General features: G+C 39.1%; 3 protein-coding genes across 7 annotated transcripts in view; all 3 read right to left on the bottom strand.

Annotated features, from left to right (window-relative positions):
* Positions 1 to 1,952: 1,952 nt before the first annotated feature.
* On the bottom strand, positions 1,953 to 2,993 carry LOC122668790 (probable E3 ubiquitin-protein ligase rbrA). The gene is made up of 2 exons (XM_043865321.1): positions 2,173 to 2,993; positions 1,953 to 2,056 (listed from the first exon to the last, which is right to left on the bottom strand). Exons 1-2 carry the CDS (start codon positions 2,991 to 2,993, stop codon positions 1,984 to 1,986), a joined length of 894 nt encoding a protein of 297 aa, XP_043721256.1. The 3' UTR covers positions 1,953 to 1,983.
* A 3,578-nt stretch (positions 2,994 to 6,571) lies between these two features.
* Positions 6,572 to 22,767, bottom strand: part of LOC122668008 (transcription factor LRL1-like) — a 30,945-nt gene continuing 14,749 nt past the window's right edge. For 4 of the 5 annotated variants that reach the window (XM_043864524.1, XM_043864528.1, XM_043864527.1 and 1 more), the window contains exons 8-10: positions 21,719 to 22,211; positions 17,755 to 17,783; positions 6,572 to 6,752 (exon numbers count right to left, since the gene is read on the bottom strand). In XM_043864524.1, the coding sequence (XP_043720459.1) occupies positions 21,783 to 22,211 (429 nt within the window). In that variant the 3' untranslated portion in view covers positions 6,572 to 6,752; positions 17,755 to 17,783; positions 21,719 to 21,782. Of the gene's footprint in view, positions 6,753 to 17,754; positions 17,784 to 21,716; positions 22,212 to 22,767 lie in introns of those variants that run through there. The other variant, XM_043864525.1, reaches the window with a different exon arrangement.
* LOC122668010 (probable E3 ubiquitin-protein ligase RNF217) lies at positions 19,183 to 19,974 on the bottom strand. Its single transcript, XM_043864529.1, has 2 exons — positions 19,396 to 19,974; positions 19,183 to 19,270 (listed from the first exon to the last, which is right to left on the bottom strand). Exons 1-2 carry the CDS (start codon positions 19,932 to 19,934, stop codon positions 19,192 to 19,194), a joined length of 618 nt encoding a protein of 205 aa, XP_043720464.1. The 5' UTR covers positions 19,935 to 19,974; the 3' UTR covers positions 19,183 to 19,191.

Genomic DNA, 22,767 nt, shown 5'->3' with positions numbered 1-22,767 from the left:
ATTTGGGGTGGAAATTGAGATTCCAAATGGCCTTCCATACCAGCTTCTTATCATCACCAGACTGGTGCAACAGGTAGTTACCATTTAAAAAGGAAGCAACAACTTTAGCTATTAGGATACCTGCTGGGGTTGTTGGTGAAAACACTTGGTCTGGGTGAGGGCTAATGCTAAGTGGAAGATTGACAATAGTTTCAACAATATCATTTGGGAAAATATTGAAAATCAAATTACAATTCTAGTGCCTATTTACCAACAAATCTTCTACTTTACAATAGAGGGGGTGCACAGGAGTCGATGGAAGAATACGAAAAACTGGCGAGATTTGGCAACCAAGGGTCAGTATAGATGTTTATTGAATGGCTATCACCATCCTTCCAACAAAATGAGGTTTTGTAAGTCCATTAAGGCTACCTTTAAACTGTTCCAAAACCAGGAGTCATTAGTTCAATCAACATTCTTATCAAGGATGCAGTTTGAATGAATTTACTTGGCTTTAATGATCCAAACCCAGAGACAATCAGTTTGTGTGAGCAAGTGCCAAGCAAGTTTAAGGAGTGCTTTATTATGTATATAACACTTCCTACTCCAAGTACACCATCAGATTTAGATGTACAGATGGATGACCAAGATATTAGACTAAGGGTCTTTTCGGATCACATGAATGGAATCTAATTGTTTGCGTATTTTTTTTAGGAAAGAGAAAACAAGACATGAGGTAAGTGGGAATGGAATTGAGAATCGATTTGGTAAGAACAGTTCTACCTGTTCGAGTAAGTACATTGTTCTTCCAATCAGATAAACACTCGAACAACCAAATGATGAGGCATGAGAATTTGGATCTAGGGTGGAAAAGGAACACATTTGCATACTTGAACAACCAAACGATTGCATAATCAAACAACTTAAATTAGTTGAGTGTTAAATTTCAGCTTCAAATTTAACTATTTTACCTTTCCATCTAATGGCATACCCTTCGTTTTATGTCAATCAACCTTCGTTGGTTTGGTTTTGGAATTTTAAATGTTTTGTATATTGCCATGTGACCAATTCCAATTAACGTAAAAATTGACATGTGAGTAGGAGACCCTAAAGTTTATCTGCCAATAAAATTTCAGCGTTACTTGACAGATCTAGGTGCTCAACCACTGATTTGCCTTGGATTGCTGCTCCCAATTTTTTATTATCACACCAATTAAGTCTCATCTCTTTGAGTTAGTTATTGGGGAGTAATGATTTTATTTCCGACTATGTTGTCTATTGCTTCCAGACCATGGAATTCCATGGTCAACAAACTTACTCCAAAATATAGTTATGCAATTGTTTTTTTCTATATTGTTGGGTAAGTTTTCAATTTCCTATTCCTATTATGAGGTCCTCTATCACATGTACTTAGCAATAGTGACACCTAGAAGGACCATTAAAAAAATCCCAAGGACTATGGTGTCTGATAGTGATTAATCTGTGGGAGGATAAATTTCTCTCTTCTCTTTAGTGGGTTCTACACTCCAGAAAGAAAGAACAGACCAATCCTCATCTGGGTTCACACTTTCTCCCATTTATCCAAAAAAATAAAAAAATCTTCACACATACAGAGATCATTTTTCAGATAAGATTTCTACAGTATTTCAAGCCAAGCCGGCATAACCATAATGGATTCCAACGGCAGCTATGAATGAACTATGAGATCTGTTCTAGTGTTGAACTCTAACTCATAACTATCAATATGCACAAAATTTGGGTGGAATTAAAATCAATTTCAACTATTCAATACGATCAACATTTGGGCGGAGTCAGTCTTGAGCTCCATTAATGGTAACACATTATGGACAATTATTATAATGATATATGAAGGACTTATCGTTTCCTACCACCTTCTTCCTCTCCCAAAACATCCACACACAACAAGAGAGTTGATCGATCGCCTTCTAATGACCCACCACCACCACCACCAGCAGCAGCCGATTACCTTGATGCCTTCAGACTTCACAGTCCTTCGCAACTACCATGAGTTTCAGTCCATGTCGATCGGCATCGATAGCAGAATTGAAACCCACACCTGCAAGCAAAATTAACACACAAAAACAGGGGAATGAGGAGGTGATTTCAGACAGAAACATAAATAATTAGTTTGTATATAACCCTAGTAATTAAGGGCATGCGTGACAGAGAGACCTGCAAGTAATATGAAGACAACCATCTCTCTTCTCAACAAAGAAATTGCACTGTGGGCATCTCTTCCAACTGAGCTTCTTAGCGAGTTCAACAGCCATTAAATCTTCTCTGGTAGTGTCGTTTTTGTCCAACCTCTGGAACTCCTCGCAAGGGATTTCAGAGTGCCATGGAACCTTGCAGTGAGCGCAGAACAATCTATGGCAATAGGGGCACTCGGATGCCCTAATAACTTCTCCTTCGTCGTCCACTAGCATCACTCCTGAACATTCCTTAAAAGGACAATAGAACCTGGAAGAGCCAAGTATCAGAGAATCGCAAATGGAGGTTGACCAGCGATCGAGGACTTCATCAGGGACGACGGAGAGACAGTGATGTGGCTCCAACACTGTTTTACAGTTGAGATCGGGGCACTTCACCAGGTTTGCGTTTTCTTGGATCTTTGAAGCAACATGTTTTCCGATACAGTTCCCACAGTAGGAGTGGCGGCAGGTGGTCATGTTCCTGAACATCTCTTCCACCGGTTTTGCCTCCATACATATCTCACAGACGCTCTGGGAAGATTCACCGATTTCTTTCTTAACCTTAATCTCAGTCTTGGTCTGTTGAAATTGGTTCATCCGAACAACACCGATGTTGGATGATGATGGCGACGATTTCAAGAGGTTGGAAGAGACCAACGAGGACATCAACACCTCTTGAAACTGTAACCCTTGTGAATATTTCTCATCAGAGATTGGAAAGATCTCTACTTCTACTTCTTCTTCTTCTTCATTTGCGAGTGCCGAGAAATAAAAATCATCCACGCATGCAACATCCGCCATTGAAGCTCCACTGCTTCCGATCTTTTTTACCTTCTGGTTGGTTTCAGTAGTGCTTCCTTAATTCCTCACCTTCTCCATTTTTTTTTTTTAATCTAAAAAACCCTTTCTTAGTAAAGAAGGAAACAGAAAGCCCGTAGTTTCGTTCTTGGGAATACGTACTCGTTACTACTACTACACCGTATTGAATTAATTTGGTTTGTTGGGATTTGTAAAAAATTTATACGAGATTTGGTAATGGCTTTATTTCTCTAAAATACCCAAATTTTATTGGATTTACATCACCAATTTATTCGTTTTCAAGGCAGCTAAAAAGTCGTCCCAATCTTTGCTTTTGGATTAAGATCCTTTATTTTCTCCACCCCGTATCTCTCTTTCGTTCCACTATGCCAATCCATTCTCTGTTTCCTAGAATCTTTCTCTCTCAGGAGTCAGGGCCAGGACTCAGGACTCGGGACTCGGAACTCGGAACTCGGAACTCGGAACTAACTACTACTTATTAACCACAGCTGAAATTAAAATGAATAAATCCAAAAGCAAAAAAGAAAAACTAAAGGGAATTGTGAATTTGTGATGATGATGGGAATGATGGCCACCCTTTTTAATTCTCTTTTTTCTTTTGTCTTCATTCTGTCCTCCCATCCCATGAGGAGGTTGTTCTTTTCTGTGCTTATTGATTATATTTTTTATTCATAAAAAAATATAAATAAAAAAAGAGAAAAGGCTAGGTATTTTAACGGTATATCGTAAGCTAGCACCTTATGTGTCTATCTCTCTCCTCTCCTTTTGAAATAACTCCCTTGCCCTTCAAAGAGAGGAAGAGAGAGATAGACACATAAGGTGCTAGATTATGGTATACCGCTAGCATACCCAATCTTTTCTCTTGTTAATAATTAGGAAAAAAGATCTATGTTTGGGAGTGTGGCTTATGCCAGCACTCCCATGAGTCTATCTCTCTCTTCCCAATGTGAAAAGACACCTCTGCCCCCTTATTTTAAGGAGAGAGATAGACACATGGGAGTGCTGGCATAGGCCACACTTCCGTGCAGAAAACTGTTTCCCTAATAATTAATAGAGCAATACATACTTTGTGCAGTGAAGGGAAGGAAAAGAAAAGAAAGCGAAATTAGTTTTAAAAAGAAAAAGGGAAAGTTTTCATACACGGCTGTGTAAGTCGTGTTTGTGAGAGGGTTTCTCACAAAGAGTTGGAAAAATCATAAATTCCCACTCATTAATTAATGCGTTAAAATCCCCACCCTCTCACATACACGGTTTACACGACCGTATATGAAAACTTTTCCCAAAAGAAAATGTAAAGTTTTTTAATCATGATTATGTAATCTACCTTGAATTCATATCCTATTTGGTATTTTAATTTTGGGAAAAAGATCTCTACTTGGTGGTGTTTCCTACGCCCTCCAATGGGTGAGCACGCCTGGGTATCTACCTAGGGGGCAGAGGTGTCATCTCACGGTGACTTGTGAGAGGGCGTAGGAAACATCACCAAGTAGAGATCTCTTGCCCATCTATTTTTTAGATGTAATCTTTATGGGAAAGGAATCTACACCCTCCACCCTTATATTGATATCTTACCAACCAACCCAATAATGGATAGTGAAACATTTTGTAATACAAGAAGACTCTGTAAATGGTTCTCCCTCTTTAATTTATTTTATCTTTTAGGGAAAATTACATAGTGACCCCTTGAGTTTTGCCCTAAATATAGTACAACCCCCTATGTTTCTAAAATATACACTCGAACCCCCTGAGTTTAGGTTACTTGTTACACTCAGCCCCACTCCATTAGAGCATTCTCGTTAGTTGTTGACGTGTTAGTCATTGATGCCTTAAAATGACAAATATACCCCTATTGGGATGTGAGTTTACCATCTTGCCCATAGGGCAACCCAAACTTCACACTATCGTCTCTGTTACTTGTCTCTGCTATCTTTCTTCTTTTTCTTTTTCTTCCTCTTCCTCCTACAAACTCACCTACCCCCACCCCTTTGCAACCCCATCCATAGAGGTTTAACCCCCCCACTCTCCTTATTTTTATTATTTCATTTTCCCACAACCTCACCCACCCTTACTCCTCTGTAACTCCGTAATCTAAACCATAACTCACCCTAGTTTTATTTTATCAGAACACTTGCTCACCGACACGAGTCGTCCCCTTCTACGAATCCGCCACTTCTGTCGTCAAATCCAATACCTGACAGAAGGATGCAGAAGGAAAAATTACAATGGGTTCAATGGTTTTGAGTTCCGGCCTCAGGACCTTAATCAGAAGGACATTGAAGGCCAGTGATGTTGTAGGCTCCAAAATCTTGGCTGGCGAAGTCCCTATGGACCACCACCAATGGAGGACTTAGATCTGAAATTGGATTGATTCTGGACTGTTGGATCCTCGCAAGAGGGTCACCGTCGGACTCAACCGAGGTATCGCTGAATATCTTCGTGGCTAGCAGTAACCATTATGGCCACTGGTTTTTGTGGTTTTGGATTTATGAAATCGGAAAACAGTGGGTGTATATTTTCTCTTTTCTAACCTATGGGATCCTCATTAGAGGGTTGTCGGAGTTTGCAGAGCACTTATAGGTGTTGATATAAGACGACGTCAGCCCTTGAGGCCGCCACTGCGGATCCCATAACCTCCCTGTGGCTGTTAAGGTCTCCAAGAGGGGGATTTGGAGCAATTTTAATTGAAGGGCAAAATTGCCATTTAAATTTTATGCTTAACACCATCCACTTAAAGGTGCCAAGTGTATATTTTAGAAGCATAGAGGGTTGTACTATATTTAGGGCAAACCTCAGGGGGTCGTCGTGTAATTTTTCCTATCTTTTATTATAAAAAAAGGCCAAATGTTCTCTGTGTCAGGGGCGCAGAATGCATCTATATGGGGATGGGCAAAATGACCACCCCACCCCCTGAATGGTCACCCATGTGTCTATGCGCAGCCTGCGCTCCCAGGCAGAGAACAATTGCCATATAAAAAAATAGTGGATAACGAAACGGCATTTTTATAAGGAGAAAGAGCCACTATATTTAATAAGAGAGAAGAGATTGGGAAAAGTAACTATATACCGAAAGAGTACTTTTTCCCCCAATTTTATTTCCAGTGCATTTTAAACCTATGTAACAATGAGAAGGGCAAGAGATTAATCACTGCCAGGCTGTATGGCTTGTGTGGGCCAATGAGAGCGAGCATCAACATGGATGAGATTTTTAATTTCACGGTGGCAGAGCAGTAATTTCACATGCTCCTTTGTCTGGGCACATAGATCTTTTTCCCCTTATAGAACTACTTTAGAATATGCCTATTAAACTTGTTATTGCATTTAATTAAATGGGAAAAAGAACGTTGTGTGGTTGTGTGAGACCTGTGCCTAGACACAAGAGAGCACAAATTACCACCCCACCCCCTGTGAAATAAAGTATTCCATCCATATTGATGCCTCTGTATGCGATGTCATTTGCCCCATGCTAGTGCAGGGGCCACAAGACTAGGCAGTGATTTCTTGCCCTTACTAGATATTCATATATTAGGTCAAATATGCTTTCACAGTCAGCCCTAATGCAATAAAATAAAATGGTTAAGTTGAGCAAACTATTTCATTACATCACAAGGAATTACAGAGTCATACATACATGTCAGGAAAGTCACAAAGTACTTATTGATATATACTGATCTTTGTACTCTGTACCTACTTACCTCATCGTATACTCAGAAAAGAACCACAAAAAAAAAAAAAAAAAAAAAACTATTCAAAATGTTTGGACTAATAATCTCTGATGATCCCAGATTCCCAAATTGACACTGAGAAGGGGGAGTTCTAAGTTGGCCCACACATCAAGGGCTGCATGTTGGCAATGCGGGCTCAAGATGAGATTATGAATAATTAGGTCGAGTAAGAACAAGGTCAACAAAGTGTCAGTTCGGTTTTCAATCGATATTACAATTAGCGTGTCGTCACTTAAGCGTTAGGCTCTAAATCCCTACATGATGCATGCTGGTTAAAAGATAATAGGATATAAAAGGGTTCCCTTAGCAAGGTGCTCCTATATACCTCTCACCACTCTTACGAGTAAGATGATCAAACTGCACGACGGTGCAAGGTTCCCGTAGCATGATTATGAAATTTTTCATATTTTGTATTACCATGTGACCAACTCCAATTGGACTGAAACTTGACATGTTTTTTTTGTAAGAAAATTCATTAACGAGGGAGCAAAGTTTCAGAGCAATCCGCATACAAAGGAAGGAAAATGCATAAAGGAGGAGAGCCATGCCAAACAAAATGATGATGTAAAATAGAAACCTGAGAAGCTAATCTATCTACAACTGCATTGACCTCACGAAGCCTATGAAGGAAGATTACTCTATCAAACTTGAGGGAGAGTTCCCAATAGTTTGAAATAATGGCTCAGATTCTCCAAGGGTTTGACTTTGAAACCTTGTTGAGAATGTTAATAACCAGTAGATTATCTCCTTCAATGATCAAATTCTTTACATGCATGCTTGATGCCATTGAGAGAGCGAGCCTGACGGCCAGAACTTCTGTGACTAAGGCATACTTCCAACCAATCCCGAGGGAGAAACAAGTAATGAAAGACACATTAGGTGATCTGCAAACATTGTCGATTGCCGACTTCCCTGGTTATCGAGACTTGCACCATCCACCTTAAATTTTACAAAGCTGCTTGGGGGAGGATTCCACTTAACAAGGCGACAACTAGTAGCACTTGGTTGAATGAATCCATGTACGTGATCTCTATACGATGCCATAGCTCTGAGAATAATCGCATTGCAGTTGAACCTGACTTGCCTAAAAGTCGAGTCCCAATAGCTATTCCAGATATGCCAAATCACACTGCAGAAAAAGGAGACCCGAAACCTATCTTCTCGATTGCTGTCGTGTTTAGTATTGACAATAGAAGTGACACCAGCAATCATGTTGTGATTTGAGAAATTATTAAGGAGACCAACTTGTCATCACAAGTCTTGAATAATCGGGCATTCCAGAAATAAATGATATGCAGATTGATGCGAGAGATGACAAATGTTATAGAGAGGATTAAGATTCGATCCTCTAGAGTTTAAAAGATTTGGTAGGGGAAGTTTTTTATGTGGCATCTTCCAAATGAGATGTTGAGTTTTTGGGGTAGTTGGAAGATACCAAACCTTAAGCCAAAAGTAGGGGGTGAACTACCCATGATAGCAAGGTTATAAGCTGAGGCTACAGAGAAGTCACCATTAGAAGTAAGACCCCATACAAAGTGATCATCTTGGGGGCAAAATAGGAAGAGGGATAGAGAAGATAATGAACGCTATGTCAGGTAGCCACCATTGAAAGACCTCATCTCTACGCCATGACAAGCATGGGGATCAATTAAGTGATCCACAGAATTAGGAGCATTGAAAGGTAGAGGGAAGGGAGCAGCAAAGGGTGGTGGTGGTTAGGAATCCAATGATCTAATCAGGGTTTGATGAGTCTACCATTACCAACTTGAAAGAAAAGACCTTTACGTAGAAGATCTCTTGTGGAACAAACTGAATTCCAGCCCCAATATGAATTGGCTGAACACTTTGCATGGAGGAAGGATGTAGAAGGGAACGTATTTTTCTTTCATGAGTTTGGACTAGAGGGATCGGGGAGAGTGAAGGAGTTCCCAACCTTTTTTGGCAAGCAAGCTTGATTCATCAGGGCGGAAAGTTTGACATTCAAACCTCCACACCACTTAGGAAGACAGATGGTGTTCCAAGAGATGGTAGGAACAAGAGATTGGTTACCACTTGACCAAAAGAAGGATCTGCTTGCAAAATCCAAAGCTTTTTGAATAGAGACAGGGATATTAAGACATGACATGGTATATAGGAGAATAGAGGAGAGAGAGTGGATTGGACAAGGACAATCTTACCTGCCGGGCTCAGGAATTGGGCTTTCCAATGCTGTAACTTGGAAGTAACTCTGTTGATGAAAGGAAGGGGTGATCCATTGAGAAGAATGTCCACCTGAATGTTTTCAACACAAAACATGACCCTCTAAGTCCAACCATTGTCAAATCCCATACTTGTAAAAGTATCTCTTAAAAAATCCCATTCAAGTCTGTCGTAAGCTTTGTTCATATCCAACTTGAGCGAAAAGAAACCTTTATTACCTCTCCTGGTACCTTGATCTTATGAAGGAGTTCATGACAGATAAGAACATTATATTGGATTTGTCTACCTTTGATGAACCCATTTTGGTTGAATGAAATGATACGATTAAGGATAGTTCGAAGACGATTAACAATGATACGAGAGATGATATTGTAAATGAAATTGCAAAGGCTTATGAGTCTCCGAGATGGACGAAGGATTATCAACCTTGGAAATTAAGGCAATGAAAGTGTGATTCTTAGATAAACTGAAAGAACCAGAGGTGAAGAAGTTCTTTATGCAAAGAGAGATCTCATGACCAATGGTGTCCCAAGAGCTTTGAACGGGACCAGGAGCTTTGTTGGTAGGCATAGATTTCACGGTGCGCCAGATCTCATCATCTGTTACGGGGATTGTCAATATGATATTATCTTCTGTAGAGACCTTCCCACGAACTAGAAGAAAGTAAGAATCTTCAATTCTAGGAGAACTCGTCCATCTCCTGCTCCTCTGAGAAGGTGATCCCATTAGCATTAATGAACCTAATCTTGTTCCTAGCTCTTCTTTTGAGAGTGGAGAGATGGAAGAACTTGGTATTTCATTCTCCTTCCATGTATCAATTTGCCCTTGACTTCTGTTGCCATAATAATTCCTTTTGGTGAGCTAACCTTCGCAAAATAGCAATATGATGTTTTTTTGCTAGAAACCATTGGTCATCTCTCAATGATGGTTGTATATCATAAAGGGAGGAGAGAAATTCTTTTTTTGATTCAATCCTTTGAAAGATATTCCCAACATGATGCTTATTCCAAAATTTAAGTGAGCTTTGTTGCTTTTTGAGCTTGTTGCAAACTTTGAAGGATGAAGAACCTCGAATTATAGTGGAGGACTAGGTCGAAGAAACAACCTCAAGGAATCCTGGTTCTTGTAGCAAAAAAGCTTCAAACTTGAAAGGTCTGGCTTTCCAATTGGAAATTTGATTAGTAAGAAGAATCATGGCCTTATGATCTGAAGAGGCAACATGTTTTGTAATTATTGAAGCATTCTGATGAAGATTAAACCACTCAGAACAAGAAAGAAACCTGTCAAGTTTAGCTTCTATTCTTCTATCTCTGAATTGCTTGTTATTCCATGTGTACTGGTATCCAATTTGTTTGATTTCAGAAATGCAAGCTTGATTAATGAATTCCCTAAAAGGTTTGAGTTGGGATTGCCGAATCTTCCTTCCTTCTATCTTATCATCATAAAAAAGGTAAGCATTCCAATCACCAGCAATAAACAAAAGAGACCGTCTATGTTCGATTCAAAATAGAAGGCTTCAACATGGATGCACCTATCATTACTCCATAAGACATTGCATTGAACACTGAGACCACATAAGTAAAATACCGCCAGCCACAAGATTGGCTAGGGAGCAAACAAACTGATTGAAAGAAAGAGACCTGCAAACATTCAGTTGATTTGAACTGGAGTTTTTTCGTCTCAGATAAAAGCAAAAAACAGGTCTATGCTAGCTTATCGAATTTCCCACTTCATCGAGGGGTGACCAATTCCTTGACAGTTGAGAGTTAAGAGCTTCATTTCCCCTTGGGTGACTGCTTCCGGCCAGTCAGCTGTGCCTCAGATTCAATTGCTAGTGTTATACTCGCGCCCAAAAATCCAAACTAATTTTAAGTTTAATAGTTGGTGCTGCTGTAATGGCAATTGTAGGCATCAGTGACCTTGGGCCGTAGTAGTCAAGGTTGGAATTGTTGATCAAGTGGATGGGAATTTCGCCTAGATGGGTGGTGTGGCCACACAAAGGTGAGCATTTAACCCTTAATGTCATGTATACATACAGCCTTTGAGGCCCTTGAAGTGTGAGCCAAGGCCCGGAAGTAATTGATGTGAGAAAAGCCTTTTCAGCAAGGGTGGTTTATCATGCGATTGCAGATGCTGATGAAACCGCCCATAAAACCGCTAAGCTGTAAGGCTCCAAATGAAGTGGAATTCATGGGGGCCACTTGGCCCGTGAATCTAGATAGTGTGTTGGTGCCTTGAGCATCGTCAACCTTGACCCTAGCTCCCCATGTTTCTTGGATGATGGTTAGTGGGTCTCGTTGCCTAATATAGGGTCTAATGTGTTTTATACTTAGGCTGCGTTTGTACGCAGATCAAAGAACGCCCGTTCTTGACTAAGAACGTTCTTTGCGTTCTTAAATGCAGGACGGCGTTACGAGACCAAAAATAACCATTTGTAACGTTCTCAAGAACGCTGTTCGAAACGGAAATGGTGTTTGGTAAAATTTGTTGAAACAGTTTTGATGTTAATTATAATAATGCCATCCTTACCTCAAAATACATGTTTCTCTACAAACATAAATTAAAATTGTCTCATAAGTTCCTTATTTAACATAGATTAAAATATCTAATAAATTCCTAAACTTAACATAATTTAAAATATGTCTATAATTAAAATATGTCAACTTATAGTTAATTAAAGTCATTAAATTACAACTTTGACAACCTCTCTCATGATTTAATTTTCTTCTTTCTTCAAGTCTAACTTGGTAAGACCTTTAAGGATGTCTTTGAACATCTTGGCATGATTCTCCGAGGATGTAATTGCACTCTTGCAATAACCTTTGAAATTTCGAAGAAGACGGAGCGGATACGTGTGTGAGCACGAGGGACAAACCACGATACATTAGTCCATTGGCTAGAAGATGAGGTCATGCCTTCTTCTATCGATTGAAAAAATTCACATCCGCAATTATCACTCTATAAAATCCAACGAAGTTACATAAACAAGCCATAGTTTGGTCAAACATATACAAAAGAAACTCATTCAAATCACATTCTTGCATTGTCTCTCGATTGAATATCTAGTTTGGTCAAACAAATACAAAAGAAACTCATGTAAGTTGCGCCATCCTACAACTTATGGCCAATTCATTTGCAATGTTTATCCAATCCATTCATGATTCTTGCACTCTCTCTCCGATTGAGAGTAGACATAGATGTATCATAAGGCAAGTGTACGAGGATTCGGTGGATCTATGACTACTTTGTCATCGACACTTAAACAACAAATATTTTATGCGCCTCTTGTTAAATCACGAATAAAATTATGCAACCCACAACGAGGCCATCACAATGTAAGTCGATCTCCGATTGAGTAACTAGTCATATGTCTTAATATTCTAAACCTATTTTTGAACCCCAAATGTACGCTCAATTACATTCCGAAGTGAGGAATGTCGTAGTTGAACAGCTCTTTAGCAGTCTTTGGGTTTCTCCCACTCCCTTGTAGTCCGGAATATGGTACCTCTCACCTCGAAATGGAGTTAAGTAACCAACTTGACTTGCATACCCGAGTCTACAACATAATATTTTCCTACACATACAAACCATTGTAAGGAAAAACTCAACTTTACCAATAAGTACTTCATATATCGGTAGAATTAAATGGGTTTTACCTTCGGTGGATGTGGGAACGTAATGTTGGATCTCTCCTTGCGTTCAAATATCGACAATCATTAGCGCTGCCCTCCCAACCCGCATAAACATACGTGAATCGCATATCAAAAGAACATATACACATCACGTTTTGTGTGGTAATGCCCTTTCGATTTACGTAGCGAGTAGCATCTTGTTGAGGCACTATGGCACTAATATGACTACCATCTATTGCTCCAATACAATCCTAAAACAGATTTCATAAAATAAACTTGTCATACTAAAATAAGAAAAATTTAAATAATTGAATTTTCATACTTGTATTGATTGTATATTACCTTAAAGAAAGGATAGTATTTTGGTTTTGATTGCATGTCTAACTGAATTTTCGGATGTCCGGTGGTGTGATCATTTCTTTTGCCAATTTTCCCATAGCCATTAAAACACGCTTGAATGTACGGCTAATGGTCTCTCGGAATGTTGAAACTCCTCTTGAATATCCCGATTAGAGAAACCCCTTCCTACTATCATCATAAACATGGCTATTTGTTCATCCACCCTTAAATATCGATTGTCTTTTAACCACTTTCTAGATATCATCGAGTGTACATAGATTTTGGAAAACATGTCTTTCCATGCTAAACTTCGAAAACAACGGTCCGCATGACCACTCAAAACTTCATGGACCATAATTGATCCTGGATGTCTACCATCCCTACAAGGTTCTCTTGTATATAGAGATTGTGCGGCAACTAAAGTTGCGGCTACCATTATCAAGTCATCCTCATCACTTGAAGAGTCATTCGGGCATATTGTTGTCATGACCGCTAAATATACACAACAAGTAATAAACTTTTAATATAATACGATAAGTAAATTGTTTCAAACATAACTAAAAAAATACAAGATTGTATCATCATACCATCCAAATTAAACATAACACAACCTAAATTGTTTCGGACCACCACACAAAATTTAAAAAATACAAGATTGTATCATCATACCATCCAAATTAAACATAACATAAGTAAATTGTTTCAAACAACCACACGATTTAAATAACATCACCCTATAACTCCTCCAACCCACATCCTCTGTCGGGCCTACAACCAATGAATGACTCCTCCACGGTCCTGACTCCTAATTTGTTTTAAGGCTTTCGGATACATGTCCTTACTTATATCGGGTATCTCATCAAGGACACGTGTACATGCCAAAACACTAGTATCGATAGGAGTCACGAAGTGCCATGGCCGAAACTTGATAGCCTCGGCACTTGCGATTGCCTTCTCTATCTTTATCGACATAACTTCCCAACATATCCCAAAGCGGTTGTCACACTACCACTCATACTTCGCTTCCGTTTAGCTTGGAGTTCTATCTTGTTTATGGTGTAGTATCTTCCTCAACCTCATTGACTTCAAAGTCATCTAGACCCATTGAAGTGGTGTGGGTTGGTGTAGGTATTTCATCATCAACATCTAGATCATCAATCTCGATTGTCACCCGGTCTTGCGTGTTATCCAAATGACCATCTCCACGGGCATAAGAATCTCCAAATATAATTTGGAGTTCGGACCAATGTGCCAAACCTTGATGCCTAAATTTTTCCATCCTGAATTTACCTATATACAATATCAAATAAATTATTAGATATTTACTACATAATCAACATAAGACTAAATATAATAATTTAGATCAAACCAAAGAAGATATTAGTATAGTATTTACCGCTATAGCTTTATCCCAAACACTGTCATCGTCAACGATGGCTATCGCAGGTGATTGAGTTCCATCCAAATCCTGTAGTTTGAAGTAATGACTTGAAACTTCCATAATCTATCCTCATCTTGTTGAACTTGTTCCTTATCATTCCCTATCGAACACCCTACCAAGAGTGGTTTCCAACCGGGTCGAATATCATCCCACCCATTCTTCTTTGAAGGTTGCCCCACTCTTGTTGCCACCCTTACATTATCTACCATCAACCGAACTAGTAAGGCAACCTCGTAGTGGACCAAGATACGGGACCAACTTTTGATTTTCCTTTTGACCTTGATGAAGTAGCCATAATATCCGAATAATAACACATACATTAGTTCTATCTATTTCATAATTCCCTTCCTTTCAATGTAAAACAGGGGCTCCATTTGAAAACCTGACCCTCCAACCCTTCTATCAATTGCCATCGCTGGCTTCAATCCAGGCAAAAAGACGGCCACATTTTTTCTTGTGGAAATCAAATTAAAAGAAGATTAGTTAAGAAAAGAAATTACAAAATCCATAACCTTCTTTGAGGCCCAACAATGCAATTGAAGTTTCAACATTGCTAGTAATGACAAATTGAGAACCCATGGACTAAAATCAAACCAGTTGTTATGCTACAGAATCTTTGAAAAAAGTTTCATCATGACTACACTATGAAACCACATGGAGAAGTTGCATACTGTCCACAACTTGGTTGGTTAAAAACTTGAAAAAAAATACCTTGAAATGTACATAAAAATTGACTTAAATGTATACATATGTGACCTAAATTGACGTAAAAATGTACTCTCTAGTTTCATTCTCTTGCTAATCACTTGAAAACCAAGCTGTTGGATCTTCATCCTACTTTGAGGGACCGAGGTACTATTAGTTAGCTACATGTGATCTAGATTGGGGCTTACTTTTGGTGTTTAACCTTCTGGTTTTGAGTCTTATAAATTCTGCGTGTTGGGTTAGAATCACCTTCAGCTTCTCCCTACCAGAATTTTTTATTCAGCTTATCTATCTCCCTTGGTTGTACAAATAGGGATAAGGAAAAATTTTCCAACTTTGAATTCTTTTCCTCACCTTATCAACCAGAGAGTCAAAACATAAACTTTTTTTTATTCAACTTGCCTATAAAAAGGGATTTCCAAGATCTCACTCCTTTTTTGACATAGTGCTAACACCCAAATATAATAAGAAATCTCCTTTTTCAAACTAGAAGTCTTGAACGGCTAAAAACAACAACGATTGCATTTTATCTTCTAAAAATAATAAGTAATCCCAAGGTATGGTCCTTATCTTCCACAATCATCGCAATAGTCCGTTCTCTTGTCATGAGTTGTTAAAGACAAATCTATCCCAATTACCCAAGGGGGGAAAAAAGATATATTAAATGCAATTAAAGAGGGGAAAGAAATTGGAAATATGTGTTTAAGAGCTTAAAAAAACAGTCACAGATATGCAAACCAGAGACTCTGTAAAAGAGAACACTACAAGAAATTATGCTATTCTACACCAGTTTTCTATTTAAAACCACTTCGGAAGACATACATTTTAATGAATTCATATCAACCTTCCAAAAAATAAAACTTAAATATTCAATTTCCTCTACAGATATTTAAATATGTGCAATTCAAATACACTCTTTAGGGCTAGCTTACTTATGAATCTTATTCCTAGTGGATTATGTTAAATTAGAATGTGTTGTTTTATTACCTTCGTGAGGAACTCAGGAGTGTATATCCGGCCTCGGGGACCAGAGGGTGGATTCTCTAGTGTGTACTTTCCTGTAAGAGCACCTACAAGTTCGAAAAGACAGCCATTAATGTATAGATACATTAAAAGAAAATAGTAAATAAATAGAAAGGAGAAGGAAGAAGAAGGGTGTGCGGTGGGTGCGAGTTAAAGCAACCACGAAGCAATCCTTTTGGACTCAAAAGTATAGAACTACAAAAGTTATTTATTTCTCAATTGAAGCGATACAAAATAAGTGCTTATCACAATGACAAACTGATGAAATTTCTCTAGGCAAAGAATAAGTGAAATAAAAACAAGGTCAAAATAAAAGTCAGCCAATTTTGTAAACCTTGAGAAGGAAGCACTACAAGAAATGCTTGATGTGGTCTTGGGTAAGGAATAGTCATAGGTACTTGGGTACAAAAATACCAAATAAAAGTAAACTAGAAAACAAAAGAGAGTAACAATACGATTAATGCAACACTAAAGTCTCATTGAATTCTTGGACAAATCCTCAACTTGAAACTAAAGTTGAAAATGCTTGAAAAAGTAGTCATCTAGGTTCTCCTTTGCATCCTAAGTTGAATTTTGAGTTCAAGCTTATATTTTTAGCAAAATGTTTCTACGTACATCGAATGTATAGGAATCCCACCTTAGGTAATAGGAGAATACGCAATTAGAGTGATCCCACTCATCACAGGTGGCTTTCACACCTTTTTCCTCCGGAGCTCGTATATCAGTGTAATTTACCTGGTTGGAAGCAGTGGAATACCTCTCTTCTTAAGCTTCTCATAAGCATCACAGAGGCGTTTAGAGGAACCTAGACCTACCGACAAAATTCACTTACATATAAGATGTTAATTTGGGACTAAAGAGTTTTATACAAGTTTTCTCAAGGAAACAATAGAGGTGTCAGTGTCCTCAGTGTGGTGCTCAACTTTGGAATCCCTAAAAAATGATTAGATGTTCTAAAGAGAATTCACAAAATTAAATCATTGTAATCCAAAGATCATCTTATTTGTTTCCCTTGTAACTTTTTTCCACACAAAAATCATAAACACCATGTTCTTGAAAATGAGAAAATTAGCGTTGTAATTTGAGACACCAAGACCTTCACAAGGCCCGCTCAACCGCATCTCCAAGGCCATCAATGTAACCGCAAATATCTTTTAATCAGTCTATGTGAGAGAGTCTTAAGACAGTTGAGCATAAGAATGATAAAATTTCTGTGCTCATTGCAACATGGAGAGTAATGGGGTTGCGCGAGCGAGGAGGCCGTGAAGCTCTGTTTCGATGATGGTTCAAAAATGGTGGCGGATCATGTCATTGTGATAGTGTCTTTGGGGGTTCTCAAAGCTGGGATTCTGGGAAAATCAGGTATGTTCAGTCCTCCGCTTCCCTCCTCTAATGCCCAACTAGCCATTCAAAGCCAACATAAACATTAACTTAGCATAAAACAGCCATTACGAAGACAGATCAGAGAACTACAGATCTACTACCTTCACAAACCAGCATCCCCAAAATCCCCAAAATCCCTAACATCCATCCGGACCTAAAAATCAAATATTTCAACAGATCCAAAATCATACCTTTCGGCGATTACTTCTAATTTTACGATTGTAGATCCAAAACCGAGATTCCCGAGACACAAATGGGAGGAAAAAATTCAGTCCTCGTCAAAATCACAATCTAACAACGATTGACAGAGAGAGAGAGACAGAGAGAGCGTGAGGGAAAGAACGAGCAAAGAGAGACAGAGATAGCGAGATAGAGCGTGAGGCAGGGAGAGAGCGAGCGAGACGAGAGAGAGAAAGAGAGGATGAGAGAGGAAGATACACAGAGAAAGGAAGAGAGAGCGTGAAGGAGAGAGCGAGAGAGAAAACCATTGTACTGCGGGTGGTTCGAGCGTTTCCCTTCTCTTCCTTCCCCTCCTCTTCTCGCGATTGCGTTTCTTTCGATTGTGAAGTCACGGGTTTTGCTCGATAGCCTTCTCGATTTGTTCTTTGTTCTTTGCGGATGTCTCCAAGGCGATGCAGAAGAACGTTCTTTTACTTCAAAAATGCCCGGTTCGGTCTTTAAAGAATAAAAAACGAACCGATAAGCCAAACACTTTTTCATATTTTTTGTTCTTTTTGAACAAAAGAACTGTCTTTTATTCGGACCGTTACCAAACGCAGCCTTAGAGTTGGGCTGTCAACCAAATGGGCCCTAAGGCCACTTAAATTTATATAAGGCACTGGATTCCCTTAGCCCATTTCATTTCTCCACCAAGTCAAAAACGGGCGGAGGGGAAGAAGAAGAGAAGGGGGAAGGGGGAAAGGGAAAGCCCTTTCTGTCCTCACCTCTTGTGCACTACTCTCTTCCTCCCCTCTTGAAGGCCATGCCAAAAGAAAAGAAGGGGAAGAAGAAAAGTAAGGAAGAGAAGGAAAAAAAGGAGAACGAAAGAGATCACCTAACCTTGATTCTTGCTCCCTCCATAGGTGAGTGCTCTTCCCATATCTTCCTCTCCATTCCTGTATTTTAGTTTTAGGGTTTTGGATGGATGTTCGAAATTTCAAATTGATCCACCTCATTCAGCAAGTACCCAATGGTGACCAAAGTTTTATGGCTCCAGAGAATTACATCTCCGTTGCACTGACACCCAAAATCTCAGACAACTTTTTCTGAATATAAGAAGACTTGACACATTACATTACAAAAGGTTAAAAAGACTAGATAGTGGGTCTTCTCCACTTTTCACACAGAAAGCACAAACAGAATTTGTCCCATTTATGCCCCCCCCCCCCAAAAAAAAAACTTTCCACAGTATTTCAAGCCGCCATAACCCAAATGTATTCCAACAGCAGTTATGAATGAACTATGAGATCTGTTCTAGTGTTAGAACTCTAACTCATAACTATCAACATGCACAAAATTTGAGTAGAATTAAAATCAATTTCAACTATTCAATACGATCGACATTTGGGTGGAATCAGTCTTAAGCTCCATTAAGGGTAGCATAATATGGACAATTATTATAGTGATGATATATCAAGGATTTATCTCCCTAAAACATCAACACAGACCAAGAGAGTTGATCAATCGCCTTCTAATGACCCACCAACACCAACACCCGATTACCTTGATTGATGCCTTCAGACTTCACTCTCTTCGCAACTACCATGAGTTTCAGTCCATGTCGATCCGCATCGATAACAGAATTCAAACCCACACCTGCAAGTAAAATTAACACACAAAAAAAAAAACAGGGGAATGAGCAATGAGGAGGTGATTTGAGCAACATAAATAATTAGTTTGTATATAACCCTAGTAATTAAGGGGATGCGTGACAGAGAGACCTGCAAGTAATATGAAGACAACCATCTCTCTTCTCAACAAAGAAGCTGCACTGTGGACATCTCTTCCACCTGAGCTTCTTAGCGAGTTCAACAGCCATTAAATCTTGTCTGGTAGTGTCGTTTTTGTCCAACCTCTGGAACTCCTCGCAAGAGATTTCAGAGTGCCATGGAACCTTGCAGTGAGCGCAGAACAATCTACGGCAATAGGGGCATTCGGATGCCCTAATAACTTCTCCTTCGTTATCCACTTGCATCACTCCTGAACAGTCCTTAAAAGGACAATAGAACCTGGAAGAGCCAAGTATGAGAGAATCGCACAAGGTGGTCGACCAGCGAACGAGGACTTCATCAGGGACGACGGAGCGACAGTGGTGTGGCTCCAACACTGTTTTACAATTGAGATCGGGGCACTTCACCAGTTTTGCGTTTTCTTGAATCTTTGAAGCCACATGTTTGCCGATACAGTCTCGACAGTAGGAGTGGCGGCAGGTAGTCATGTTCCTGAACACATCTCTTCCACCGGTTTTGTCTCCATGCATATCTCACAGAAGCTCTGAGAAGATTGACCGATTTCTTTCTTAATCTGCTGAAATTGGTTTATCCGAACAACTCCAATGTTGGAAGATGATGGCGATGATTTCAAGAGGTTGGAAGAGACCAACGACGACATCAACGCCTCTTGATACTGTAACCTTTGTGCATATTTCAAGTCAGAGATTGGAGAGATCTCTTCTTCTTCTTCATTTGCGAGTGCTGAGAAATAAAAATCATCAACACATACAACATCCGCCATTAATGACGCTCCACTGCTTCCGATCTCTTTTACCTTCTGGTTGGTTTCACGTTTCAGTAGTGCTTCCTTGGTTCCTCACCTTCTCCACTTATAAAACCCTTTTGAGAAAGGAAGGAAATCGAAATCCTTATAACAGAAAACCCGTAGTTTCAATTTCAAGAAAGCTAAAGAGTCGTCCCATATTTGGATCCTCCAAGGCCATATCGTGCTGTGCGTAGCCGGTAGCTCTCAGGTCGCTAAAGCAGCACAGATGCCCATCCAATGGTTGGGCATTGAGCTCTTTAAAAATACCGTTCAAAATTCAAATCTGATAATTTAATTTATGTCTGTTATAACCAATTTCCTGTTTACCAAATTACTGGAAGTTTCTTCTACCAAAACAAAAAATTTACTGGAAGTTTCAAAAGCAAAGCTTATCTTGAGAAAGAAAAAAAAAAAAGGATTTAGATCCTATGCCTGCGGTTCAAATGGATTTCATGTATGCGGCCTCGTATTTTTGAAATTTGAACGACAATTTGAATTTTGAAAAAACTAAAAACTAAAAAACAAAGCAAACCAAACTTTGCTCTTAGATTAAGATCCTTTATTTCCTCCAACCAATCTCTCACCCTTTCTATCCACACTATGATCTATGACAACCCATTCTTCTGTTTCCTAGAATCTCTCTCTCAGGAGTCAGGACTTCTTATGACCCAGTGATTATATTTTATCTTTATTCAGATCCTTTATTTTATCTTTTATTATAAAAAAAAAATAGTGGACAGTGAAAGGGTATTTTTATGAGGAGAAAGGGCCTCTATATTTAATGAGAGAGAAGAGTTGGTAACTAAGTATAGATTGATAGAATACATTTTTCCCCACTTTTATTTCCATTGCATTTTAAACCTATCTAACAATGGGAATGGCAAGAAATCATTGCCAGGTTACGTGGCTTATGCGGGCCAATGAGAGCACATGTATGGAACATCAATATAGATGAGATTTTTAATTTCATGAGGACAGAGCAGTAATTTCACATACTCCTCTGCCTGGGCACATAGACATGTAGACCCTTTTCCTCTTATAGAACTACTCTAGAATTTGCCTATTAAACTTGTTATTGCCTTTAATTATATGGGAAAAACAACGCTGCGTGGTTGCGTGACACCTGTGCCCAGACACAAGAGATCGCAAATTTATCGCCCCACCCCCTGTAAAATAAAAAATCCCATCCATATTGATGCCCTTGTGTATGCTCTCATTTGCCCCCATGCTAGTACAGGGCCCACACGACCAGACAGCAAATTCTTGCCCTTAATAGATATCCAAGTTATATATCAGGTCGAATATGCCTTCAGAGTCAGCACTCATGCAATAAAATAAAAGGGTTAAGCTGAGCAAACTATTTCATTACATCACAGGCAATTAGAGAGTCATACAGACATGACAAGAAAGTCACAAAGTATTTATTGATATATACTAATCTCTGTACTCTGTACCTACTTACCTCACCGTATACTCGAGAAATAACCACCCAAAAAAACAATTCAGAATGTTTAGACTAATAATCTCAACAAAAATGTGGGGGTTGCGAGAGAGAGAGAGGATGTCCCAGCTATGCCTCAGGTTTCAGTTCTCTAGTATTGCATGAAGTGTTCATCTCTTCTTGATTGACAACAATGCAACCATTGGTTGTGATGCCTTGTTTATTGTAGATCCCCACTGCATTATCCTTGGTCAAAACCTCACCACCAGAGGACATTTGCCCAACCCCAGTATCAAGTGAGCTGTTGTTATGAGGAACAAAACTGGGTTTCTTCATCTCACCAAAGATACGGCTCAGCGATGGCTTGCTCCCAGAGATGGCAGTTGCAAGAGCAATCGGCATGAGACAGAGTCCTTTGCTCTGAAGATATTGCATGGCTATGGTGACATTGGATTCCATCAGTTTTGCCACTTCCTGCTCAAAGGCAATATTATCTATGGATTTTGAAGGATCAGCTGCCTGACCAGTTGATGATGATAGTAGTATACCACTTGATCCCTAAACAAACATTATCTAACATTAACTCACTACCATGGCAGCAAAAATTTCCAGGTTGATCACAGTATAATTTGTCTTAAGATCCCTGCTCCCTATTAATCAGTTTCAGTAGCTTTCATATTTTACTCACGCACTATTAATGAGTTTAGATACATATTACCACGCATAAATTGGACACACACACAAATACAAGGGTTAGGACCAGAAAAATATTGGGTCAGACTCACTGATCATTTGGATGTAATATGTATTGATATTCTAATCATTTGAAGAAAGTATAAATATGTATTCAAGTTCATAAATTAGTCTTCATGGCTGCCAACAGAAAATGCGTCTAACAAAATCTATATACATCTGCGTTACTGCATCTTATTACAGTATTACATAGAAGTTGAAGGATGCTAAAAACCCAGGAAAGGTTTTACTGGTCTGTGCAATCTAGAGAATAACTCTGGACTGCGCACAAATACAGCCACATGGCAGGTCATGAAGAGCTGAAATTTTATGGAAAGGTAGACCTAAGGTCAGCCCCATGTTCAAAGGTCAAGTTTTAGCC

This window comes from Telopea speciosissima, chromosome 7, assembly GCF_018873765.1.
Source record: "Telopea speciosissima isolate NSW1024214 ecotype Mountain lineage chromosome 7, Tspe_v1, whole genome shotgun sequence".
In the NCBI taxonomy this organism is placed as follows: Eukaryota; Viridiplantae; Streptophyta; class Magnoliopsida; order Proteales; family Proteaceae; genus Telopea; species Telopea speciosissima.
Note: the sequence above shows the minus strand (reverse complement) of the source record. Positions and strands in the feature narration are given on the sequence as shown.